The following is a 24,816-nucleotide window of genomic DNA, read 5'->3' on the forward strand; positions in this document are numbered from 1 at the left end:
CGCAAAAAGCACGGGAAGAAAATGCGTGTTTATCAAATGTGGCCCAGTTCGGGTTTTCCGCGACAAATTCGTCCGCGAGAGTTGTAAAATGGGATCTGAACTCCTTGGAGGATGTCTCAGAAGGTAGAGAACTGGGGACGGAGATGGGAGAAAGAATGAAGATAGAAGGGGTTGAGGGATGTATTTAGAGAAGAGAGAGACAAACAAAGCACATGTATCGTCTGGACTGCTTCGTGCAAACAAAGAAACCATGGATGTGCCTCGGGATAAAACAGGGCTTGAGGAAAGAGGGATTGATACTGCTTTTCTCCCAACGGTCAATTGCTTGTTTTTCTAGTAGGATATGGGCGACATCCTCATCCATCAGGAACTCAAACAAGACGTGCTCCATTCATGATCGGTCACTCTTCTTCAACGCTTCCCATAGCTCCAACCAACTCACGTTTGTATATGGTGGCTTACTGTACGTCAACTCCACTCCATACTTGACGGAAATCTCATAATCGAGGCCAGCGAAGCCATCCTAGAGCCATTCAAGACAACGCTCGCAACAGTGTTCACGATGAATTCCTTGCAAACCTCTGACAGCCACCCTACAAGCATCCATCACTTCTGAACATCGCGACTGCGAAAGAGAGATAATCAAGACTGTGTTCCATCAGTTGTCATTATTGCCATGGTCAAAGACCCGTGATCTAGAGACGATTCTAGCGCAGATCATTCCGGAGACCTGGGCAAGATATAAGTCTGGACAGGGGCCTGTGTTGACGGCCCTCAATAGGTCTTCGGACGAGAGCAGGATGAAACAGTAGCCCAGAGGCAGATGAAAAGGCAGCCGATCAATCCTGTCGGAACACAGCCCGATAGTTGTACTTTGTTGGGGCCGAGCGCTGTTGGAAACTTTGTGTCTCGAATACAACAAGCACGTTCTGCGGTTTACAGTTTGATCTACTTCCTTCGATCTCTATCATTGTTCCTTTACATTTGTACCTATACCTGAAAGACGTATATATCATTTGATGCAGCATCAGTGCAGGATACAGTATAGATATACTATTACACAGTAGGTCTTCGAGAATTGTCGGGATTATTCCGGGCTGGTAACAACATACATGCAATCTGGGGCCCAGGGCTGGCGGCGAATCCCACGGATGAACCGAGTATTAAACGTGCACGATGCCGTTTCGTTAACTATGACAACCCCTGATACGCCTGAAGGATAATACTGCCCGGGGGGACAGTAATATGGACTAGGGCTGAGTCTGCGTAGGGGCCAGAGTGTCTACCGCAGGATGTGTCATCAGCAATAAGTTAGGATGGATGATCGAAGTTCATGAGAAGATGACGAGCTCCAAATTAATTTGGCACGAAAGAGCATGCCAGCCGAAACTATTGCACTCTTGTCGCATATATATTTACCCAGCGGACTGGGCCTGCTGTAAGATCCAACATGCGGTTAAGCGATGAGAGATCTTCGATCGCATCGAGTAGTAAATCAGTTGCAAACCGCCGCTCGCTGTTGATGCACGGTCCCCATTGCATAGTAATGTACGTAATGCGCACACTTCGGTCGATAGAAAACAGCAGATCCTGTTCGCTAGACGTGCCAATCGCCTTTCTCCAGGATCGGCCTCCACTTCTTCCATCTCGGCCCCCAGTCCTGCCTGGGGCAATGAGAGCGACGCACGAGGCCCACTTAGTGGAGCTACATCCCAGCGATCGGCCGTCCTCTGGAAGGAAGTCCGGTGGGAAAAGGAGACTGAACGTCCCAGCGGGTTGGAATCGCACTGACCAACCTGTCAAGGCGGACTGTTTCTCTGGTGCTGGAACGAACCCTCCTGTCCAACAGGACCCGAGAATCTCCCTGTTCCAGCGGGCTGGTTCAGCTGATGGTGGCGGTGAAGGCGGCCTGGGAGACGGATGTACGGAAGATGTATGGATTCAGCTGGGAAACATCTCAACTTGTATGACGAGTGGTCGTCGACCGCAACAGATCATCAATTAACCTTGTCAGACCTTTAACGCGTCCTCGATATGCCGTTGGGTGAACGCGACGCGGGAGAACATCGAGGTCACAGCGCCACACGGACTAAAGTGTGGGACCGTTGGGCAACGAGGGATAATTAGTCTATACACGTACTGTAACTAAGAGCGGGAGAGAGGGGGCGATGATCATTCCAGTATTATTTTTTATGGAATTCTGGTGTCTTGCATCATGCATGGCCGGTGGCGGAGGCTTCGATCGAAACGGCAGGAGCTTTGAAGTTTATTCTTCGCGATTTATGATCAGGAGAACCTTCACCACGAAACTTCGGACGGAGACCGCTAAGGCCCGGCCCAGTTCCTGATTCTGGATCTAGCCTCTTTCTTTGTCTTCGGTGACAATCCGATTGTTAGACAAGGATACTAAATAATAATAGGTTCTGGAGGATCTGGCTCGATCTTTCCGGGTTAGTGCGCAGTTCCCTGTCAACTCGTCTCGATGTCGTGCCCGGCGCACCCCGTATCATGTAAGATCGCCCCCGGAGCAGTCCATTCTGGGGGTCTACCATAACCCACCACAACCCCTGCAGGAATCAGTAATATTACCTGGGACCGACCACTGTGTCGGAACACCAGCGGCCCCATGTGCCCGGGAGCCTGAGCTTTGGCGACTCCACTCGCGGTATTATTAGTTACCGTAACGAATAATGCTCTACTCTTCTTATTCTCGCCGTCTCGCTCTTCGAGACTCCACTAACCTACTCCGCCATCAAATACTCACCCTTGTCTCGACGACTGACAAGACTACTGCTGGGATGATGAACTGCGATTGATCATTAATCTAAACGACAACGACACGATGTCTACCAACCCCGGTCCTTCCGGCGAGGACAAGCCTGAGGGCTTCTCGAAGTATCTGAAACGCATGAAGACCGTTCTGCGCACCCGTTCCAGCTCTAAACGTCAATCGGTGTCGAGCCTGTCTGGTCTAACAAGCAAGCCAAGGTATGCTCAAACATCTGAATAAATATGAAAATCATTCTAACATATGTCTCCCCCCAATAGTGCTTCCGCCGCAACGCAGAGACACTCTATCGCGACCGCCCCGATTCTGTCGGACTATGGCACCGTGCAGAAGGAGAAGGCGAGAGCCGTTTTCGCCAAATATGGCCTAACTCTTGAGCCCGGCGAGTGGAAATCGCCTACCGACTTGCCTTTGCAGCGAGTCACCAAGCCCGTTCGCATGCGTGTCCGCCGCAGCTGCCACCGCTGCCAGACCACATTTGGCCCAGATAAGGTCTGCGTCAACTGCCAGCACCCACGCTGCAAGAAATGCCCGCGCTTCCCTCCCGGCCGTACCAAGGACGAGTCGGCGTCCGCCGAGCCGCCGATTCCCAAGGCCAAGATCCCCGAGATGCTGCGCCAGCGCGGCGACTTCCCTATGAACTTGGCTTCGCAGTTGCAGTCTCACGGCGCCGCTGCGTTCCTTACTCGGCCATCGCCCAGGGGTGGCCAGAACGTTGTTCGCAAACCTATCCGCCAGCGTGCCCGCCGCCACTGCCACCAGTGCCAGACTATGTTCGCACCTGGATCCAAGGAGTGCGAGAACTGCAAGCATGCCCGATGCAAGACCTGCCCTCGCGATCCAGCTAAACCAGAAAAATACCCCACTGGATATCCTGGTGATGTCGACCCGCCGAAACCTTTCCCAAATCGCGAGTGGAAGAAACCACGGCGCCGATACCGGTACATTTGTCACGTCTGTTCAACGACATATCACGACGGAGCATCTTCATGCATAAAATGCGGCCAAAGCAAATGCGAAGAAACGATACGAGATCCACCGAAGAAGGTCAAGAAAGAATTTGATCCAGCGCTTATCCGGCATGTGGAGGAGAAATTGGCCTCGTTGACAGTCTAGACTTGACGAAGTGTTTTTTGATCATGTACGCTGCAGCCTGCCGCGCTCCCTGGCTGGCTGTCGCGCTCAACTACAGCAATGTGATTTAAATAAATTTTTCCCGATCGTTTGCGCGAACTGACAGACCCGTCTCCAAACCATTGCCTAAAGACATAATGGAAATACACTTGTCTCGCGTTGACCCACTGGTCTGCGAAAAAGAGCGCCAATTACTGTTACAAGACATGTTCGATAACTCCTCGTAGACTCGTTATTTAGACACTTTGTACAAAGTATGTCAGTCGCTTGATTTGGTAGGAGCTGGATCCGGAAGGCATCCGCCGTCTGCCGTCTTTAATCTACGGAGAATTGGTCGAGCTGTCAGATAACGGCCGCGCCCCTCCCCCCTCGTCCGATCCCAGAATTGGGTTCCAGACATGTGGCATGATACAATGTGCTACTGGTTGCAACCGTACAGAACACTAGCCAACGGAGCCAGGAGGAATCTCGATCCTACTCGCCGGGGAGCGGAGGTTTAGTTAGTCGAACCATGCGGGGGTTGCGGACCGAGCCGAGGTGGATTACATCCTCTTCTTCGATTTGTCTGTAGGATGGATGGGTTGTTTCCTACTACGTACTTGGTTCATCTTCCCTTTTGCTAGAGTAGAATATAAAGATTGAACAATATAATGCAAGGGAGTAACACAGTTTGAGGCCTTGAGGCAAACCGCGTGAAAGCACATATTCTTCATACCCTGTTCTATAATACCGGCCCTTCCGCCGTGTACAGTACGGGGTAAAATGATGACGGGACGCTTGTTCCATTGGCGCGGATGGCTTACCCAATCCCCTGGAAAAGGGCACTTCCGGGAAGGAAAAGGACTGGCGCTTGGGCCTCGTTGAGACTGTTGCCTATCGTGGAATAGATCGGTGGGGTACGTTCGCAGGATTATGTATTCTTTCATAACGCTAGCTAGTTAGTTACGGACTGTGGCCTTTACAAAGGACACTGCAGTACATACACAATCCTGTGCTCTAATTGGGTTTCAACTGCAGAGAGAGTTAGTAGGATGGGTGTACTCCTAATTTGTGTATATGGTCACACAGCTTTTGGTAAAATGACACCGTGTCCGAGACTCATATGCTGTGTAGTAATACAGAGCAAGTGACGGCCGACGGTCGGCAACTCCGAAGAAGCGTCACTGTCATCTCATCCGTTTACCTGTCAATAATACTACCGGTCTGTTGGGACTGTCAGGGGCCAGGCCCCGGTTACCATCCTTCTTTGCTTGTCGGGATCCAGCAGGAATACTCGGCAGCAAGGCAGATAGCAAGGGGCTTGAAGAGAGGCTGGGGAGGTTCCAGGCTGCTGGGTCCGGCACTGGATATGTTTTCCACACAGTAGGGTTCTTATTATTAGTACAGAATTTCGGAGAGGTGACAGGAGGATGGGTCCGATTATCATTTGGCCGGGCCACTCGCACTACTCTAAGCAATAATAAGCGTTAGTGTAGCACTATCCGTGACTCCGTACATCGTCCAGAAACCATACAGGCCGGTCGGAAGCAAAAACAGTCTAACCATGCAGCGTTGATCGATCAATCAGTGATCAAACTTAGCCCCTAGACTGCAATCGACTTTTACTCTACGATTCAGAGCCCAGCACGTCATGCCACACTGTCGGTGTTGTTCCATTTCCTTCCTCCTGGAATGGATCCCGGCGGCCCGGCAAATGCGAGCCAGAAAACCGGGATGCCATAATCGAAGCTGTCACCTGTGCATGGACCAACAATAACTGTCGGCTTGCATACAAAGTGGATTATTTCTGTGCCGTGGCTCTTTCCATTTTAGTGCTCAAACTCCGTCGTGAGTTGGTAAAGTTGAGCTCTGACTTCGAGTAGCCGGACTAGATCACTGATCATTACCCAGTGTGGCTGATATGCACCTGCGCATTGAACCTTCTTCAACAGCAAAAATCAACGTCTCAGCTGCAAAAACCAGAAAGAGAAAGAAAGAAGAGAGAAGGAAAGAGGACGAAAGGGGTTCCTAAGGTTGACTCGAACGTTGATTTCATTGTGCCACGCAATACTGACGGGTGCGGATGCCTAATGTCCACGATTTTTATCCACTCAGATTTCCTGTATTAAGCTTGACAGGATATACGACACATCACGAGTAAGGAATGACAAGGGTTGATAATTTCCCGACTAGGACTAAACACACCAGTATCTCTTCTCAGACCTAGATTCAACCTCCGCTTTGGCAGTAGCCTCGGCTGTAAAATCACATGGCTCCGAAATTCCGACACCTGGAACTGTTTGAAAGATAGCAGATGGAGTGCTGTGGATGGCAAGACCACTGACGAGTTCTGAATATACGTTATTTAGGCTACAACGTCCAAGGCTCTTCAATGGAAAATACTAACAAATGGAAAATGTTGTTCTGAATATAGTAGATCCTCTTGCCCTTCGGGGCTAAGGGGAGGGCTGTCCACGGGAGATCCTTTTGCTTGACTGCTTCGTGAGAAATCTATCAAAGTACACGATATGGACACAATAATAATAAATAATACCGGATATGCTGCCTCCTGTTGGTTTCATACCTCTCTTGACACAACAACGTGTTCATACTTTGATCCTACGACTCATCTGCTCCGTACCTGCCGCCTTGTCATAGTCAATGCTGCTCGCCAGACCCGCCCTCCGGCCCAATGCCCGCCGAATGATCCAGTCCTTGCTATTAATCTCCTCTTCGACCTGCCCGTCCTCAATGCGCGGGATGAGATCGGACCCTTCTAAACGGCGAAGCATAACGCTGTCCTCCGGCCTCGAAAAGTACACCAGACTGTACCGCGTTGTGTCGCCCTGAGCACCCGGCGGCGAGACAACCCTGTGGATATTCGACCGGAACAGCCCGTTGGTGAACTTGACCATTGCATCGCCGAGATTGACAATCGCATGGCCTGGCAAAGGCCGCACATATACCCATTCTGCGTCTGCGCCTGGAGGCAGTACCTGCAGCCCGCCCAGTCGGTTAAAGAGTACCGTGACACTGCCAAAGTCCGTGTGCTGGCCCAGTGCAGTGCGTCGGTCGTCTTGCGGTTGGGGAGGGGCTTTCACGAAGCGAACTTGGTCGCCGCTGATGGCTTGGCGGCGGTGGAGATTGGGAAGAGTGTCTGGCGGTAGAGCCAGTTTGTCATTCAGCAGCTTCAGAATGAGCGTCACGACTGCATGGGAGCCTTGCATGAATGAGGTCAGACGCTCACGGCTCTGATGCAGGATGTCTGGCGCTGGAAGCGGGTCACTAATGCCGAGGATATCATCCTTTGAGACCTATTGAAATGTTGGTTGGGCTATTTACACTGGAAGGGTCAAATAGGTACGCACATTGTAGAACTCATGCCGATCCAGGTTTCCCTGCTTGTCAATGACACCTGCGCCCTGCGCTTTGTACCCGAAGTACGACTTCTGCGCGCTGAAGTCATACTTCTTCTTCTCTTCCAGACTCAACTCGAAGAGCTTCTCACCAATTTGAAATAGATTGTCTGCATCATCAAGGAGACAGTTTCCTGGAGCCGAGTCGTGGAGGTCGAGGTAACAGAATCCTAAGTCCACTGAGACCTGGAATAGTCTCTCGACTTCGGCGACATCGCCGGCGAGCAACTTCCCCAGTGAGAGTCTGAGAAGTGGCGCCGTTGGCACATCGTCCGGGAAGGGAGGCAGACCCGGAAATTCCTCGCTCTGCTGTACTTGGTTCATGGCTATATGAAACAAAATGCGATTGTATAGAGGATGTAGAAGTGAAGCATGGAATGACGGTGGTGATGCGGGGAAGTCGGCAGCCGAGGGAGACGAACAGCCGATTTGTTATTATAAACCCGAATTATAAAGAGTGACGTTTGTACTAGACATTTAGAGAGCACTTAATGTAATAACCAATTGCATTGTTGTGCATACCTAATTTGGGTGAACAAGCCAGCTAATAGAATCACTGCCGCAAATCGCAGTGGCGGCCCTGCTGACTATCCCTGGTTCTGTCCGAACACCAGGGGCCATTTTCTTGCTCCTTCTGCCTCCTTTTCTCCAAAGCCTTAACTCTCTAGTCAATCTTCTCGAAGCACCGGCTCTGAAAAAGTCGGCGGGTCGAAGAAAAAGGCCGAGGTTCAAATCTGTGCTCATCCGGGCTGTAGCTTTCTGCATGATATGCCGGACGTCCAGGCTGAGCGCATAAGTGGCTAGTGTAATGAGAGGTGCCACTGTCGTTCTCTGTGGAAATGGCAATGACGGGAGTGACACCGTCAAGTATAGAGAGTGATCGGGTAGCCGACTCGGTGGGTGGGTCGCAAGGAGCCGCTTCCGCAAAAGGTTCTAGGTAGGCGTACACTTAACCTCAACCTCAACGTCCACCACCACCGCCACCATGACAACCACCACAAACAAAATGGCCTCCCCATCCCCATCCCCAAGGCCACCAACACACATCGCCCAAACCCTCCTCTCCCGCGCACACTCCCCCGACACAACAAACCAACAATTCACCGAGCGCATAAAACAAAAACCGCTCTTCCTGCGCGCAACCTCCCCCTCGGCTTCGGACAACCGCTCCCGGCGACGACAGCACCGCCTCCGCAAGAAAGAATACTTCCTGCGACACCAGCGACCACGCCCGCTATCAGCGCGGGAAAAGCGCTCCTCCGGGATCTACGATCTCCCGCGCGAGGAGTGCAAATACGCACTTTTTCGGGGGCTGCATGCGCTGTGGACGGGGTATATGCAGGATCTTCTTGATGTCAGATCTTCAACAACCGTTGTGAATGCCATGGCGCATGGTAGTAAGCTTGTCAGTGCAGATTTCCACGGCGCCGAGGTGGAGGTTGTGAGGAGTGCAGCTGTTGGGAGGGTTGGGATTAAGGGAATTGTGGTGAGGGATACGAAGTTCACTTTTGTGGTTGTGACTGAGAAGGACGAAGTGAAGAGTGAGTTTCTATTTCTGCTTTTCGTCGGAGGGGGAGAGAGAGACAGAGAGGCTAATGGGAGATTTGCAGCTGTGCCCAAAGAACAATCGATCTTCCGCTTCACCGTGCCTTTGCCCACCCCTTCCGTCGAGTCGGGGCAGGGCGAGGCACGTGCAGAGACTGCTCGGAATGACCAAAATACTCCGAAGCCGCTGGTCTTTGAGCTCCATGGCAGTCAGTTCCAGAATCGGCCCGTTGATCGAGCGAATAAGAAGTTTAAGTGGAGGAATGTCGAGTACCTTTGATGCAACCTTCGTTTATGGATGGTATCTCTGGGCTATGATGCTGCTACGGAAATTAATGTCATGAATTATGTATGATTGTTGGTTGACCGTCCTTACAACGAGGGGACAGGCACAATGTATGTTTATGATAGTTATGGAGAGATCGGTTGATCTCCCTGATCAGACCTCGCTTCTGGAGTATAGACAAAATGTCGGTAGCTCGAGCAATGCTTTGCTCGAAGCTGTTCTCGTGTTTCTCACGAGTCATCTTGAATGCAAACTTGCCGCGCGTGCTCATTTCGGAGCTGTAGAACCGCAGCAAGGCGAAGGGAGCGATATCATATCCCAGTTTGCTCCGCTTCCTTGGAATTGGGACAAACATCGCCGGGGATGCCTGCGCACAGAAGCCTGGAGGTTGAACCCACGGATGTAACGCGGGCCTTGTTGGCACTCGATCATGCTTCGAATGCTCGCAGCAAGAAGTGGTGGTAGGAGGAGTTTTGTTGGCAATGCCTGCACGCCAGCATTTCACATCCCGGCCCATTCAATGCTAAAAGCTCTCACGCTGTCCACACGATCCGCCTCGCTCTCCACCTCCTGTTTGGACTTCTCGGCTCCACCAAGAAGGAACCCTTTCTTGACACCGGTTCCCAATCTGCCGCCGGCAACAACATCCATGAGGTCAATCTCCTCATCCCAATCATAGGACACGACAAGAAAATGTGCATGGAAGCGCAGCGAGTCTCCAGGATAAGCCATGTAATTACATCCGAAGCGGAGGCCCGGCGAAAGGAAGTAGCCGCGTGCATGCAAGTGCGCGAAGAGAGGGTATGAGGCCGGGACGGAGGGTGGTGGGAGGTGAAGAGTAGAAGAGGGCGGAGGGAGGGGCGGGTAGGATGTGGCAGGTGTGATGCCCATTCTGGAGGAAGCGGTTGCAGCTGAAGTATCTCGGGAAGTGCTGCTGTTGCTCCGTTCGGAGTTGAAGATATCCACAATGGCCGCCGAGGATTCGGTCGGTGCCGATGCCGACGGGGAACCGCGCGCCTTGGCCGCTTTCTTCTCATCTAGTTTCTTCAACGCCTCCTCGCGCTTCTGCTCCTTCCGGTCGGACTGCAGGCGCATCGCATGCTGGCCCTGGGATTCTAGATCACGCAGATAGCGCGCGCGGTCCTCCTCTAGAAGGGACCGCATACCGCCGTGGGCCTTGGCTTCGTCTACGATGCACGCTACACCTTTGTCCACCAACAACCGCGCCTCTTCGGGCATCAGCTCGAGCGGCAGACCCAGAAACACATTCTGTTGGGGGATCTGCGGCAGCGTCCCGATCAGCACGCCGCAGATGTGATGCTCGCGTCTGAGGTAGGTCACGGCGTCAATGGAGAAGAGGAGGTATCTATGAGATATGTAGGAGATCGGGATGGGGAGAGGTGGATCGGAGTCCATATTTCTTTGTTTTTCTGTTCATCAAGACTTTGTGTCCGAGTTAGCCAATGTTTTCTCGTGAGACAAATGTGTGCACAGAAATAAGTGGTGGGTTTGCAGTCATTCTCGATACGTTTCTCAGTCACCGGTGCTCAATTTTTAATGATAATTTTGACGAGCTTCAGGGGATTGACAGATTGTAGATATATAATCATGCAAAGCAGGAGTGGAATGGAGATGTAGAAACTTACCATGAGGAAAAAAAGGTGTGTGAGGAAAAAGGAAGGAAGAAGAAAGAGAAAAGAGAAAAAGTGGAAAATAAGAAGTGGGACGGTTAGACCAGATGAGTCAGCACCGACGGTCCTGGAGCTGCGGGCTTGTTTGTTGCTTGTCGCTGACAATCACCATCGCCATGGATTTCCTGCTGCTGCTGCTCCTGGTCTTTTTCGCACCACTACTCCTCTTCATAGGTTCGGATGCATCACCCCATGCATGAAGATGAGGTCGCTGATATTGAACAGCATGGCTAGCCGTCTCCTCGTGTCTGGGGAACCGGTTCCGCACGCGCCTGGGAGGCTTCTCCGTGCGCCCCGACCTTGATGCGTACGGGCCAAGCTACCTACGGACAATGGCCAGCTCGGGCCCTGCCATGTCGGAGCAGATCGAGCTGGAGGACATGTTTTCGAGCTCCGAGCCCGGCGTGAGACGTCATATCGAAGAAGAGGATGATTGATTTCTCAGAACTCGAGATCGGACTTTTTAGGCATTCCACTAGGTGCCGATGCATCCTGCGCCTCCTTGTCCCCCTCCGCCGGGGGAAGACTGAAAGGCTTGATTTCAAATCGCCGTCGACTGAGAGTAAACGCCCAGTCTTGTCCGAGATTCTGATCGCTTCCGCCACCGCGCTCATGTAATACCGGTAGTCGATGTACTTTCAGCATCCCCTGTGGGGGATCCTCCTGCGAGGTTGCTGCGCCGGATGTCGTGAGCGCGTCTGCAGAGTGTGGAAAGGGACAGAGCTCGATGACGCCGTCGCTGAGGAGCTCCATCCACCGAACCAGACCTGATGAACGAGGAAAGAGGGCTAGTGGCAGTGTGATCATTGTGGTGACGCGGGTGGTGTATGCGCTGATCAGCGCTTTCAAAGAGTGGAGGAATTGGAGAAGATGCTCGGGTTGGCAAGTGTCCGGCGGATACATGGTGGGATTGAGTAGGGAGGGGATCACGATGCGGTGGATGGTATGCGGAGCGCTGGATGCGATTTCAGTCTGTAGCCGGTTGAGGACAGAAATGAACGGTGATTCTTTGGAGGGCACGAGTGGGATGAAAGACATGTTGGTGATGGACGGATGGGCGAGGCGCTTGGTGAGATCGAAGGCATGGCAGAAGGCAGGTGTCTGCGGTGCAGCCGGGTCTTGGGTTCCAGCAGCCGGAACTATACACTATCAGTAACCGGAAAAATGGTCTGGAGAAGTTATCCATGCTCACCATTCCGGGAACCGGCAACACCAGCCCCAAACTCGCCCAGGCGCTCATACCGCCAGGCAATCTTCATGCGCTCGTCTTTGCGCTTGTCGGATCGTTTCCCTTCCACCGACTCTGCAGTCCCAATTAGGCCAGGGAGACTGCGACCCCATTGCTCCGGCGCTCCAATCACATGGACCTTGTGCTCTTGTACCACGCCCTCCGCCGCATAGTAACGCAGCAATGCCCCTGCAAAATCCGTAGTCCCATTCTCCTCTACCAGTAAGGTCTTACCCATTGGCAGGCCCGCATGACCTGCGAGGAGACCGTCTAGCGAGGGGGTCCCCGTTGAAGTCGTCGGCCGTCCATCATCGGGGGAGGGCCGAATGCCAGGCGACTCGGGCACAGGTTTTTCGGAGGCAGTAGGAATAGCAGCACGATCGACGCCAGGCGATAGACCGATATTGCGCTTGCGGAAGGACATGATGAGCACCGCAGTAATGTAATGGTAGTTTTCAAGGTTATGGTTATCGGCGGGACCAAAAAACACGGCAGAAAAAAAGGCTTCTCCAACGTCAAACTCCGCCTTCACTTTCTTCCCTCTTCCTCAACCCAACCAACCCAGCAATTGCGCCTGAGTAACCACAGAGTTCCCCCCAAACTTGCGCATCACTTCACATCGCATACTCCCTACCAATCCAACTCAACCCACCAACGCCCATCACCATGTCGGATCCGCTCCTGTTCGAAGACACCTTCACGATCACAGCGATCAACGCTCAAAAGTACGACCGCGTGTCCCGACTGACATGCAGCTCGACCGATGCCACTCTCTCATTCACTCTGGATGTGAACTCGGAGCTCTACCCCTGCGCCGTGGGCGAGTCGCTCTCCCTGGCGCTGGCCTCGACGCTCTCCCTCGACGGCAAGGAGGATACCCGCGCGAGCTGGAGGGAAGTCAGTATGGGCGAGCAGACATTGGCGAATGACTATGACTATGTCTGCCATGGCAAGGTTTATCGATTTGAGGAGGGTGCGACCAAAGATACGATGTGAGTGTCCGAGAGTTTCTCTATGTTGCTTCTGCGAAGTCTAGTCCAGCCTGTTAACGTTGCATCTTCGTTTAGGGCCGTCTTTGTCTCCTTTGGAGGATTGCTGCTCTATCTTGAGGGTCCCTACAAGAAGCTGGCCCCGCTGAGGATTGACCATTTGTACCTGCTTCTCAAGAAATAGGCCCTTGGTGCTGGTTTTTGAATTGATAGAAAACAAAAAGTTGAGGGGATCTTGGGGGGTTGGGACAGTGTTAATATCTTTGTGGGTGCAGCGTGGCGTTTTATTTTTTGCATTATTTGGGGATACCAATAGAATCTCGTCAGTCAGATAAGAATTGTCATGAACTACTACTATCTGCCGATCTCAGCACACCTTCTCTTATGTGACTACCCAATGGTCTATGTATATCAATTCTCCAAAAAAATCCCCCCACTACTTGCAATGCGACGCAGTCGGGTGATCCATGCGGCGGTGCAAGCGCGCAACGATCTCAAGATAGTCCGGCTCGTTCTCGGGGGTGAGAATGCCATGGCGAACGAAGAAATCAATCATGATATTGGCGCAGTTAGGCTTGAACTCGCCGCGGCTGAGCGCCTCCTTGACCTCGGATACAGACAACAGTTGGAACTCTTCGACCTCATCGTCACAAGGCTGAGGGACAACGCTCGGATCAAGCTTCAAGTCGTAGACATACTCAACCTCGGGCTGTATCAGGCCGGTCTCGCCGCCCGCGCGTGCATCCCGAACATGTGTATAAGTCACACAGCCACGAGGGACGACATTGGCGCGCACAACCGATTCTGGCAGCGAGGCCTCCTCCATGGCCTCACGGACGATGCACTCAGAGGGTATCTCGCCCGTGCACATCCCGCCCGCGACGGTATTATCCAGCATACAGGGGTATGTTTGCTTATTCTTTGCGCGACGCGGCACCCAGATCTTCGGGCCGGACGGGCTATCCACGTATCCCGTCATATGGGCGCCGTAGCTGACGATGCCGAATAGTGGTGACGCGCTGCGCTCCATCTCCAACAAGAATTCGCCGCCCGGTCCGTAGACAGGATACATCTCATTGCGCCATCCCTTCAGCAACTCGAAGTTGCCCTGTTTGACTGCATCGGCAATGCTCTGTGCCACCAGCTTGCTGCGCTGGGCGGCGTTCGCGCCCGGCAATGGCACCAATGTGACTGTGCGGGCGGCGGAGTCAATGCTCCAGCAGTCCTTCGGCCAGGGGAACTTGTCCACCACTGTATTTAAAATGTATCCGAGTGTCGCATCGTACCCCGTTACCCGGAAGGCGTAGTAGTTCTGCAGGTTCTCTGTGTAGGCGGCCGGGTTGTCGTCGTAGTAGGGGAAACTAGCACGGGGTAAGACAATGGACTCAACAATTGCATGGAGACATACTTGTCGCATTCGCGGACTAGGTCCAGGTTGGACTTGGCCATGACCAGAGTTGATTGATGGAGGGGGGGAAAAGAAGCAGCCGGCGGGACAAAGCAGCCCTTATCGATAAGGGCAGACGAGGTTATGTCACTGCCAGCAACAGCTCTTTCTTTCTCCCTCTCTTTAATTCCACCCCAATCTCCATTCCAGCGATGTTCTCCGTCATAATTCCAGGTCGCCCATGTCTGACAGACATCCGCGCCGTCGATGCCTCGCCGACCGGTCAACCGACCAAATTCGCCTTCACCTTCCCCGCCAACCCAAGCTTCACGGACATCGTGGTCTTCTTCCTACCGGGCACCGTGCTTCCGGAGAACACAGGCGCCGCAATCTACGTCCAGCTCCCAGATGCAACGACCGGCGCACCCCAGGAATTCAAGTTCGTCGGGGCGCTAGCCAACGCAAAACCATCGGGGATCTTCAGCGTGCGATCACCAGGCGGCGGCAATGGCCCGCGGCACACGGAAGCGGAAGATGAAGACGAGATGCTGGATGAGGGCAGCAGCAATATCTCCGGCGGAGCAGCAGCGGGAGCAGCCAATGGCGCCGTCGTGACTCTGGGCATCTCGATTGAGTCCGCTGATAACATTACACCGCAGTTGGCCGCATTGGAGATGGAACGTCCGCGCACAGAATCCTCGCAAACTTCTACTGCGCTAGTACTGCAGACTCCCGAGCAGCGTCAGCAGAAGCAGATATCGACCAAGGTGCTAGCCCAGCGTATCATTGGCAGCGCTTTCAATTTCCTCGCCAGCTTTGCTGAGTCCGACCCCTCTAATAGGGGCCATGAGGTCGTCTCTCTTAAGAGCTTCCGGGACTGGTGGACCAAGTTTGAGCGTCGGGTCGAGGTGGATCCGGCGTTTTTGGAGCGTGAGGATCCCAATGCGACATGATGGTCTCTTCTTCCAGCTTCTGTTTATTTCTGGGCTTGTTATTAAGAGCTGAACGAGATGGAGTCTTCTGTATCTCTCAAATGGTGGTGCTGTATGTGCTCCTGTCATGGATTGGTGTATGTGGTTGTGCTTGGCTGTCTTGCATTGGATTTATAGCGTTCATCCTTTTTTACTATTCTCGTTATGTGTAACGATAATACCTTTGTCTTGTGAATCATACTTGTTTGAGATAGTCTTATTCATGCGCTAATCACCGTCAAACTTAAAACTATACTTCGATATGCCAGGTCAAAAATGTACATGTTTATACTGGATAGCAATAAAATTCCTATATTTACAGCACAAATAGATAGTGACAACGCAGGACACAATAAAGGACATCATACATGGATGCAAGGTCGTCAATGCTTTTACTTACCCCCCAACGCCAGCCTAGAAAAACAAAAGACCCATCATGATTCATACGCCCAACTTCAGCGAGACCTGTCGCTGAAATGTCGAATCCGGTTGCAGCCGAATTCCCCGTGCATAACAAAGCCCATACAACTCATCCACATAGGAAGAAGGTGACGCAGCAGCAGCAATGATAGTGCGAGAATCATGGGTACCAATAGAAGTTGGGGTGGGAGGTTCATGGAGCTGTGTGACATCCACACGAACTTCTTTCTGAACTGTGATATCGCGCAGAGGCGATGTCATAGGTTCAACAAGGGACACCTGCGAGGAAGGGGTTGCAGACATGGAGACTGTCTTTTTACTGCGCGATGGCCAAAAACGGTGAATTCCTGAGCGGGTGGAGGGCGGAACGACGTCGGACTCGGTGGCTGAGGAGGCGGAACGGATGTCTGTGAAGAAGAGTTCTTGGCCTAGCTCGCGGATGAAAGCGTCACGGTCTGTAGCGTCATCGTTGGCTTGTTGCTGGACTCTGAAGAGGCGCAGTGGAGTGAATGTGAAGTCCGGGTTGGAAATTTGGGTATTGAGAGATCCGACGACGCAGAAGGCGAGGAGGGTACATCGATGTTGGATTCGGTCTTCGGCTGGGAGTGTAAGCGTATTGCAGGGTGCGGTGAGAGGTCGAGATGAGAGCCGCGCGGCAGAGGCTATGTCCTCTGGTAGACACTTCGATAGCGAGGTGATTGCGCCGACTAGGTGATCACGGAAGCTGGCCATGGAGAGATCCAAGTTTTCGGACTCTAGGTATTTGAGACAGTGGCTCATGGACCATCCTTCCATGTGCGAGAGGAGTTCCAAATGCTGCACTTGCAGCTGCTTCATAGGCAGAGTTGCAGACGGCAGAGGATTGCCCGTGCCCTTGGCAGTGAGAACCTCAAAATGATCGTGTATAGTCGGGCGCATGATAAATGAGGTGAGATGCACGCCCTCGCCGAATCCACGCTTCGACGACGCATAGTCTCGCATATCGCGCAGGTTATGAAGAAGACTCGATTCTGGGACATGAATACGGCGCGAGAGCATCGAAGTAACATGCTCGATAGTAGCGAATCGAAAACCCAGTGACGCCAGGCGTGTTGCATCATATTTCTGCAATTGACGAACACTAAACATCAACTGGCCTTTTCCGGTGCGTAGCGAAGAACGGCCCATTGCCCGAGAGATACGCGAGACGGGGATGGCGGTGGTCAGAACGTCGTCGTACAGCATCCCCAGATCCTGCAGGGGAACGCGAAGTTCAGTCGAAAGGTCCTGTGCTGTGACGCAGAATAGTTGCTTGAAAAGAGTGTCAAAATCCGTCTGCAATTCGGTTTCCTTGTCCAACACCACCCCTCGCGAGAGTACATGTTTCTGGATAGCCCTTCCCTCGGATTCAAGGCGGGTTTGCATCAATGGGACCAGCTCTTTGATTGTTGTCCAGTTGCGACTTGCTCGGAAGGCCCAGAGGAAGGTTGGGTGCGTGCGGGTCAGGTCGTCGTCCTTGAAGGTCTGGAGAGGTATAAGCGTCAATTTCACTACTGAAGATTCCTGGGAGAACATACTCGGCCAATGTAATGGTCCACGATCTTTCGACTTGGGAGAAGTGCCTGCGGCGTCACCATGACTCGACCGGCAGGGTCGAAATAAGCACATGCGAGCACAAGCTGATGTGCACGATTAGTCGATCTTCTTCGATTGCCACCGGCAACGATAGCGCATGCAGATAATATCACACAGGAGACACAAGCCTAGGATATCAGTCAGTCACAGCCAGGCCTTCAGTGAGAATCATCCCTCTTACCAAGACGGAACAGATGATAACAACCTGGCCCCTCGACAACTGCGTCCCATGCTTAAGCGATTCATCGCGCTCACGATAAGACGTCCCCGCAGCCGCAGTCCAATGCATACCCGACACCGCGCCAGCCAGCAGAAAAGCACATATCCCGCGTCTCCACCAGCTATCCGTCCACGAAGCCCTCCACCGAAAGAAGATGCCGAGGGCAGTGGTGCTGGAGAAGATAGCAATAATCGCCGAGCCGACTACATTAGCAACGCGGTAGGAACACTTGTAGTTGGCGATGCCGAGCTGGCCCACGTAGTGCATACCGCAGACCGAACTCCCCGTGAGTAAACCGCCTGCCAGGATACGAATGTAACCCGCTTTTTCCTCGCCGCCGATTGCATAGAAGGCAATAAGTAGCACGACCACGGGGAGCACGAATGAGGTGCCGGTGAAGGCGACATTGTATAGGATTTGGATCTCGGGGCTTCCGTCTCCCAGGACGACGGCGCGGTTTCCGATGAAGTGCATGCACCAGATGCCAATTCCGCCCATGGTGACGGAGGAGGTGAGGAGGAGGTACCTGGAGTTGAACAATGTTATGGGATGATCAATTTTGGCGAGAGTAAGAACGTACCAGTTGTAAAAGCCTGCTCTTGAGGTCCTCCGATGAAGAAGCTCTACCGTCGTTGCACAACCCATCGCGCTGATCACATAGGATAAAAGGATATAGCCGGCTAGATAGAAAACGGGAATACGAGGATCATCGTGAGCAGTAGTGCCGGGGCCTGCCGGTGACATTTTGCTTGGGGAATGAGAGAAGAAATGGTCGAGCGTTGATGTGAGGCAGGGTCTGTCTGACCAACAGAGAACAGAGCCGAAGACGAGCAGTGGTTATACCAAAGCCATACGGAGGGAGTGATGAAGTGCAAAGGGTGTAAAGAAAAGAGTGACAATATCGTACCCGTCCGGCATTAGTATCTTATACCCCAGATGCACCGACCGGGCGCTGGACATGTACAGCATTATATTTGCCATGCTCGCGCCGTCCTGCCAATGCAGCATCGTCCCAAGTGGATGAGCCACAGCCTCAAAAAAACACACCAAAAAAGCCGTACAGTAGTCCGACCGTGGGCTCCACCTGAGGAACCACATGCTCTCTACTCTACGACTAATTAGTAAACTCGCGTGGCATTTCTCTTTCCACGCTGCAGCTGGAATAGTTTCGGATTAATCAATTCGAACTGTTCAGGCGGGATGGGGCACACAAACACAAACATGGGTCCCCGGCCAAGCGAGGCATTCGAAGCGAGGACTGTCTTGAAGTTGGCGCTTCTATTCGACAAATGAGATCTGGATCGGATCGCTGCGGGTCGGGAACGATGGGGCCGTGGAGTCCAACAGAACGCACGGCCTAGTAGCCTCGATCCTAGTATGTATTGCACCGGCCGCCACAGTAGGATTCGCGGAATAATAATGATAAGGTAATTTACATTAGTCTCTTCGTAGGTCTCGGCATTCATATTGGGGCTCGGTTCCGCCGACTTATTGATTGCAAAAGTGGGCTCTGGAGACTTTGCAAGTGCGCTAAGCGATGAACTCAGCTGCGCCGTGTCAAAATCCTTGATGATTGCGAGAAGGCAACCACATGGCTGATGGGTATCATATTTTGGTCTAGGCCACCCTTTTGAATTGGAATATGCAGGTAGTGGCGTTTCAAGGCGATCGATCAGTCATATCAACTTCTAGAAAATGTTTGTCTTTCTTATGTAGAGACTAATGGCTTTGAACTGGACTAATCGCCGGATGCACTCCCCCTAAACCGAACACGGTACAAATGAAGGATCTGGGTTTTATCAATACGGACGATAGTGCTGACGATGGCTGGCCCCTCCATGAACGGTGGGTGGGGTCTAGTACCACTGAGCGGTTTATCACGTACATGAAACAAGGGCGATTAGTGCAACCGTGCGATGGTTCGTGGCGGGTGTGTCGCTAAGCAGCCATGGCTTTTAGAAGCGAAGATCGAAAGGATCTTTATCCTTTCCTTGTGTTTGATAGTTAACTAGTAGACCGCCATCGCGGTGTGAAAGCTGCAGCAATCTGATCTCGGCTGGTTCCGAACGAGCCACTCGATGGGCTCTCGCGGCGACGTGGTTTTAGCCATCGGAGATTTAACCGTATTGAGGATTTTGTGACCACTACCTGTCTCTTATATCAGTATGGCTGTACATAGTAGAATTAGGAGCTGTTGTTACACGTAGTTTTGTCGATGCGCGGGGGAATCGATAGGTCGGATGGTGGCTATTTGGGTTGAACACCTGTCAACCACATGGCGATGACGTGGGAGGTTACCAGTCTCTAGCAGATGCAAGTCTAAAACGGTTTGTGGTCGGAAATGATAATACGTCGCTCCAAGAAGAACATTTTGTCATTTTGTCTCCAGGTTTGTCGAGATCGAACAGCCGCGTGGTGGTCCTGCATTACGTGCGTTGCATACGCAGTGCACCTACGCAGTCAACCTTCAATATTAGATCAACTACGTCTACACTACTACAGTCCATTAATATAACAAATAGTCACGAAGAAAGTATGGTGTAGTCCGTAAGACACGTAGTTCTATAGCATGGTATTGCATCCATCTTAGATACACTCAAAATAAGCCCCCCAACAAAGTTTCGTTCCCAGCTAGCTTACGCGGTAAGCAGCTTCTGCAGACCAGCCTGGATAGCAGGCGGGTTAGCGCCGCGAACAGTGTCAATCTTATCAGCACCCTTCATGAAGAGGAAGGTAGGCATAGCGGAGATGCCGTTCTCGGCCGCGACGTCAGCGACGTCGTCGACGTTGACCTTGTAGAACTTGACGTTGGTGTGCTGGGTGCTCAGGTTCTCAATGGCGGGCGCAATGGCCTTGCAAGGGCCACACCATTCGGCATGGAAGTCGACGACGACGAGGTCGCCGGACTCGATGACCTTCTCCTTCCACTCCTGCATGCTGTACGAAACAATCACAGTTAGTATATGATTGGATGGAGTAAGATGGTTGGGTTTTTATTTCACGTACGAGTTGATATCGACGATGTTGCCTCCCATGGTGATTCGAGTTGAGTGGAAAGTTCGTTTAGGGGAAGAAGTGGGGTTGGTGAAGAAAGGTGTGCGGCTGGTGGTGGTGGTGGTGCGCAGAAGCGAGGATACGACGAGTGGTGCTCTCAGTGCTGTGGTGGATGTGATTCTTCGAACTGAAGAGAGAGAAGCCAGACGAATGGAGGGGGTGATCTGGGGAAGAGGAAGTTAGCTTTTTTTCCGGCGGAGGGGCAGAACGCCGGGCTTATATAGCAGCGCAGATGACGTGCCGCGACCGGGTCGAGAGTGCTTAGGTAAGGGGGCGCTGAATAATCCGGGCATGATATGGAAGCATCTAGGGAGAGCAAGAAGGCAAAATGGCACTTACAGGGAACATGAGGTGTGCCGGGTGTGTAGGCAAACAGGAATTGGGCACCGGACTAGTATTGTTCGAGGTGAGATCGGGTTGCGTAATCCAATGGAGAGGAGGAAGGGACGTGGTTGCTGGTCCGAGGAAGATGTTTAAGTGACGGGCCAGATGCACGGAAAGGGCAGGCGGTGTGTTGTGGAAGATGGCGTGCTCGCGGGCTGACAAAGGAAAGCCTATCTGAATTTCTAAGAGAAATGGTACGAATCGGGTGAATATTTACTACTCGTTCATTTGATTTACAATCATATGGATTGAAAGGGTCTCAGAGATGATGGCAGAGAAAGGTTTATTAATATCACGGGGAGAAGAAGGTAAGAGGCCGCGGACCAGATGATTGGTCCGGAAGATGGTGTATCAGAAATGGGTCTCGAGGTGGTAGGACAGTGAATTGCAACATCTAGCAGGGCTTAAACAGAGGGCAAAATGGGGGTATCAACGAACCAAGAGGAAAAGGAAAGGGCGAGGGAGGATGTAGATGTGGACGTGCCACAGAGTACACGGCGTGAGGTCTCAGATACAAAGGGAAATGCAACAAAGGAAAAAGGACTTCAAGGAACGATGGGCTATTGAAACGGGGTGCCTAGATGGCAGTACCTGGGACAACAGAGTCATCCACGTAGCCGGTTTCGGGCTCGACACTCGCCACCCGGTGAAGTTCGGCGCCAGGAGCATCGTCGGGGATGTAATCTTCTTCGGCAGAGATTGGGGACAGCGACGGAATGCTCTTGAGCATGCCCTGGGTAGACTTGGGGCGAGAGATGGGGTTGACAACCACTGGGCGTTTGGCAACCTCGCTGTGCCAGAGGGTCTCGGTGGGCTTGCTGGATTCGACATCCCCAGTCATTTCGGTGTCAAGTTCGGTCTCACCCAAAACGTTGCTATCAGACGCCCCATCACCCGAGGGAGAGTCGAACGATCCCGGCATCGGCCGTACAGGACTGCCCGGCTTGTTCATTCGACGGAAGAATTGGCCCGACATCCACGAGCCTTCCGAGTCAATGGAGGCCAAGGATTGTGAGAGGGGCACGTTGTCCGGATCTGCGTCGAAGCTGTTCTTGGCATTCTTGATGTCCACACCAGTAGTAGTACTTGGTGCTGCATCATCCAGGAAAGATGTTTTGTCATGCTCCATGGAGGATTCCCGTTCTTCTTCAGGGATGCCCGGGGACTGGAGGCGCGAGTCTGGGGGGGAGAGGGGAGCGTCATCAAAGTGTTCGGTGAATTTGGAATGGGAGCGTTGGATGTTCCCAGTGGGCATATAAGGTCTCAAAAGAGGCACCACAACGGGTGCAGGAGGGGGAGATGCTTGGGTTTGGACTCTGTAGAAGGATTCGTGTGAGGCGTTGTGCGATGCGTGATGAGAGGCGGCGTTGGAAACGTCTGGGCTGGACTCATGGAACCGCTCCCGGTAACGCTTGAGACGGTTAGAGCCGCGACGGAAGAGCGAGGTGATCGTGCCGACACGCCGACCGCTCGTATCGGATGTCCGTCGGTCTGAGTCAATCGTTCGGGAAAGATCAGAGTTCGAACCGGGCCCAAAAGCCTGTGAGCCGCTGGGGCTGCTAATACCTTGGCGGAGCGAAGAGTGAGATGGAGACAGAGTGGTTCGAGACATGGCCATGTCCTGCGATGGCGCAAAGCTGCGGCGCGGGACGATTTTCTGGCCGCGCACAGAGCTGTCGTCAATATTTCCAATGACGCGAGCGCTATCCACGGATTCGCGGCCAGTCGCCTGGCTGTCCTTGGAAGCATCTCGCAACCACGACCCAGTGTTTGGTGGGGCTGCAAGAGGAGTCGTTTCATTGGGAGGATAGGCATCGTCGTCTTCTGCGTTGGCAGATTCATCTTGGATTTCGGCCACTGCTTGCTGCTCCACCACTTGCTGTTCAACCACTTGTTGTGCCTCCACGAGTTGTTCGGGGGCTTTTTGTTCCTCGTCTTGTGGTTCTGCCGCTTGCTGTGCATCCGCTTTCTCTTGCAGCTTGCGCCGGAGCTTCTCCTGATCTTCAATTTGCTTCTTCTCTCGGCGGCGACGGTCCCTATCCAACAACTCTCGCAGCGCCCCGGCGTCCAACGTATCGGCAATATCTTTTACGCGTCGCTTCGAATAATAGAGTTCCTCTTGGGACATTGTCAAGGCCTGGAGTCGGTCTTTGTCCAGCCGATGAGAGGCCGCTGAGTCGCGGCCTCTTGCAGCAGAGGGCGCACGGGGTGATTCCACATAGCGGACGGCAGGGCGTGGAGTCAAAGCAGCAAAGGCGTTCACCTTGAAAGTGTACGGATCTGACACGTCCGACAGGGAAGATCCGGTAGAATCACGTATAGAAAGGCTGATATCGGACGTATACCGTTCGGAACGTCGACCATTTGCTTTGCGCCGCCGCTGTTCCAACCCGTAGTCACCAGTCATGGTGGTATAGCGGCGGGGAATATCGATCGGGGTGGATGAGAGCATCCGAATCTCTCGCTCCCGCATGATTTCATTGGCCTTGCGTTTGCTCAGGCGGCGTCTCAGCTTGTTCGGTCCACCTTTTCCCTTCGGCAGCGACGCTGTACGTGAGAGTGATCGCTGAAGCCCGGGATCACGATCATTGCGGGGGGCGCTTGGAGGTCGGCTTCGTGGTCGGCCTCAGAGGGAGCCACCAGTGAAGAGATGGGGCGGTGCGAAGGCGCCGGGACGGAATCACGACGGGCGTCATCCGTGCGATGGGACAAGCGACTGCTTTGGCGTCTAGACGCCTTGCGAGACAGCTGCGGATTCGCGTCGACCGACGGGTCCTCCAAGGACGAGTGCAGGGCGAGCGCCTCGGCTGGGCTCACTTGGATCGTGTGCCGCTTGTTTTTGCGACCGAAGGGCCATATCGCCATGGCGCCCGTGGTGCGGCTCGCGCCAGAGGACGGGTCAGTGGCGATGGGTAAACAAGTCGCGCGACGGGCTAACTGGACTCATCGAGGATAGAAGGGAGTGGGTGACGGAAGAAAAAATCGAGAAGGCTGTCAGAAGGTTGGGGGGCGGGATTAGCAGGCCACCGTCGTCATCCGTGTGGATCGGCAAGCAGGGACTGGGCGTGATAGGTGGCCAGAACTCGATCTCTCCACGACGAGTGGTGAGAGCCTTGAGAAAGAAAGAGAAAAACCCTCCGGCTTTGGGGGAGTGGTAACGAGGGTACAGGGTGGGAACAAGAATGGGTGCAAAAAGAAGAAAGGGAGGATGAAGGAAGGAGAAACAACAAAGGCCCATCGGGCTTAGGCCAGACCTTGGGCCTATTTTGCCCTCTCCATCACCACCCACATTATTATCTTACACGTTCCATCTGGGGTACATACAGCGGTTACTCAGGCACGGTCGCACGCGTGATAGGTTGTCAGGTCCCTGGCTCCCTCCATTCATTTATTTCTTCATTCTGGACTGCGTCTTTACTCCCTCTACTCTTATACTTCTCTCCTCGCCCTCGGCTGTCAGCCCTGGTTAATCGACTTTGACGCCGGGTGGGCCCGAGACAACCTTGGTTGAAGTAAACCAAAACGGAGTCGACCTGACGCAAGTCGCCAGTCTGGACCATGGCGCTGGCGGTTCCTTAATTTTAATTCCTGTGAGAGAGAGTAATCTGGAGGGAAAAGAGGAAAACGCCGCTACCCGTGTGGCCGTCGGGCAGCGAAACTAATGGATTAATCGATGGTGATGATTATTGCTTAACTAACCCGTTTGGCCG

At 52.9% G+C, this 24,816-nt stretch overlaps 14 protein-coding genes across 14 annotated transcripts; 6 read left to right on the plus strand and 8 right to left on the minus strand.

The window, feature by feature from the left end:
* Window positions 1-1,450: 1,450 nt before the first annotated feature.
* Window positions 1,451-2,005, plus strand: N7510_003969 (uncharacterized protein; the record flags this gene model as incomplete). The annotated part of the gene is made up of 1 exon (XM_056975895.1): window positions 1,451-2,005. The coding sequence occupies one exon, from the start codon at window positions 1,451-1,453 to the stop codon at window positions 2,003-2,005; it is 555 nt and encodes a 184-aa protein (XP_056835851.1).
* An 837-nt stretch (window positions 2,006-2,842) lies between these two features.
* On the plus strand, window positions 2,843-3,904 carry N7510_003970 (uncharacterized protein; the record flags this gene model as incomplete). Its single annotated transcript, XM_056975896.1, has 2 exons — window positions 2,843-2,988; window positions 3,049-3,904. 2 exons carry the CDS (start codon window positions 2,843-2,845, stop codon window positions 3,902-3,904), a joined length of 1,002 nt encoding a protein of 333 aa, XP_056835852.1.
* Window positions 3,905-6,507: 2,603 nt separating this feature from the next.
* N7510_003971 (putative oxidoreductase, 2OG-Fe(II) oxygenase family) lies at window positions 6,508-7,641 on the minus strand (the record flags this gene model as incomplete). The annotated part of the gene is made up of 2 exons (XM_056975897.1): window positions 6,508-7,215; window positions 7,270-7,641. 2 exons carry the CDS (start codon window positions 7,639-7,641, stop codon window positions 6,508-6,510), a joined length of 1,080 nt encoding a protein of 359 aa, XP_056835853.1.
* A 682-nt stretch (window positions 7,642-8,323) lies between these two features.
* On the plus strand, window positions 8,324-9,142 carry N7510_003972 (RNase P/RNase MRP complex subunit; the record flags this gene model as incomplete). The annotated part of the gene is made up of 1 exon (XM_056975898.1): window positions 8,324-9,142. The coding sequence occupies one exon, from the start codon at window positions 8,324-8,326 to the stop codon at window positions 9,140-9,142; it is 819 nt and encodes a 272-aa protein (XP_056835854.1).
* A 159-nt stretch (window positions 9,143-9,301) lies between these two features.
* Window positions 9,302-9,503, minus strand: N7510_003973 (uncharacterized protein; the record flags this gene model as incomplete). The annotated part of the gene is given in 2 exon segments (XM_056975899.1): window positions 9,302-9,314; window positions 9,328-9,503. The coding sequence occupies 2 exon segments, from the start codon at window positions 9,501-9,503 to the stop codon at window positions 9,302-9,304; spliced, it is 189 nt and encodes a 62-aa protein (XP_056835855.1).
* A 146-nt stretch (window positions 9,504-9,649) lies between these two features.
* N7510_003974 (tRNA splicing endonuclease subunit SEN34) lies at window positions 9,650-10,564 on the minus strand (the record flags this gene model as incomplete). The annotated part of the gene is made up of 1 exon (XM_056975900.1): window positions 9,650-10,564. The coding sequence occupies one exon, from the start codon at window positions 10,562-10,564 to the stop codon at window positions 9,650-9,652; it is 915 nt and encodes a 304-aa protein (XP_056835856.1).
* Window positions 10,565-10,955: 391 nt separating this feature from the next.
* Window positions 10,956-11,276, plus strand: N7510_003975 (uncharacterized protein; the record flags this gene model as incomplete). Its single annotated transcript, XM_056975901.1, has 2 exons — window positions 10,956-11,013; window positions 11,065-11,276. 2 exons carry the CDS (start codon window positions 10,956-10,958, stop codon window positions 11,274-11,276), a joined length of 270 nt encoding a protein of 89 aa, XP_056835857.1.
* Window positions 11,277-11,280: 4 nt separating this feature from the next.
* Window positions 11,281-12,491, minus strand: N7510_003976 (elongator complex protein 4; the record flags this gene model as incomplete). The annotated part of the gene is made up of 2 exons (XM_056975902.1): window positions 11,281-11,978; window positions 12,032-12,491. 2 exons carry the CDS (start codon window positions 12,489-12,491, stop codon window positions 11,281-11,283), a joined length of 1,158 nt encoding a protein of 385 aa, XP_056835858.1.
* A 242-nt stretch (window positions 12,492-12,733) lies between these two features.
* On the plus strand, window positions 12,734-13,240 carry N7510_003977 (DNA-directed RNA polymerase core subunit RPB8; the record flags this gene model as incomplete). Its single annotated transcript, XM_056975903.1, has 2 exons — window positions 12,734-13,059; window positions 13,135-13,240. The coding sequence occupies 2 exons, from the start codon at window positions 12,734-12,736 to the stop codon at window positions 13,238-13,240; spliced, it is 432 nt and encodes a 143-aa protein (XP_056835859.1).
* A 252-nt stretch (window positions 13,241-13,492) lies between these two features.
* Window positions 13,493-14,505, minus strand: N7510_003978 (thiamine pyrophosphokinase-related protein; the record flags this gene model as incomplete). The annotated part of the gene is made up of 2 exons (XM_056975904.1): window positions 13,493-14,417; window positions 14,465-14,505. The coding sequence occupies 2 exons, from the start codon at window positions 14,503-14,505 to the stop codon at window positions 13,493-13,495; spliced, it is 966 nt and encodes a 321-aa protein (XP_056835860.1).
* Window positions 14,506-14,655: 150 nt separating this feature from the next.
* On the plus strand, window positions 14,656-15,396 carry N7510_003979 (OPI10 family protein; the record flags this gene model as incomplete). The annotated part of the gene is made up of 1 exon (XM_056975905.1): window positions 14,656-15,396. The coding sequence occupies one exon, from the start codon at window positions 14,656-14,658 to the stop codon at window positions 15,394-15,396; it is 741 nt and encodes a 246-aa protein (XP_056835861.1).
* A 459-nt stretch (window positions 15,397-15,855) lies between these two features.
* N7510_003980 (uncharacterized protein) lies at window positions 15,856-18,412 on the minus strand (the record flags this gene model as incomplete). The annotated part of the gene is made up of 3 exons (XM_056975906.1): window positions 15,856-17,337; window positions 17,391-17,576; window positions 17,630-18,412. The coding sequence occupies 3 exons, from the start codon at window positions 18,410-18,412 to the stop codon at window positions 15,856-15,858; spliced, it is 2,451 nt and encodes an 816-aa protein (XP_056835862.1).
* Window positions 18,413-20,304: 1,892 nt separating this feature from the next.
* Window positions 20,305-20,703, minus strand: N7510_003981 (thioredoxin family protein; the record flags this gene model as incomplete). The annotated part of the gene is made up of 2 exons (XM_056975907.1): window positions 20,305-20,605; window positions 20,675-20,703. 2 exons carry the CDS (start codon window positions 20,701-20,703, stop codon window positions 20,305-20,307), a joined length of 330 nt encoding a protein of 109 aa, XP_056835863.1.
* A 980-nt stretch (window positions 20,704-21,683) lies between these two features.
* N7510_003982 (uncharacterized protein) lies at window positions 21,684-24,043 on the minus strand (the record flags this gene model as incomplete). Its single annotated transcript, XM_056975908.1, has 2 exons — window positions 21,684-23,639; window positions 23,660-24,043. Coding segments are annotated over 2 exons (2,340 nt in total), but the record flags the coding sequence as incomplete, so codon positions are not given.
* Window positions 24,044-24,816: the final 773 nt, after the last annotated feature.

This window comes from Penicillium lagena (assembly GCF_028827675.1).
Source record: "Penicillium lagena strain IBT 129212 chromosome Unknown utg000002l_segment0_segment0, whole genome shotgun sequence".
Classification (NCBI taxonomy): domain Eukaryota; kingdom Fungi; phylum Ascomycota; class Eurotiomycetes; order Eurotiales; family Aspergillaceae; genus Penicillium; species Penicillium lagena.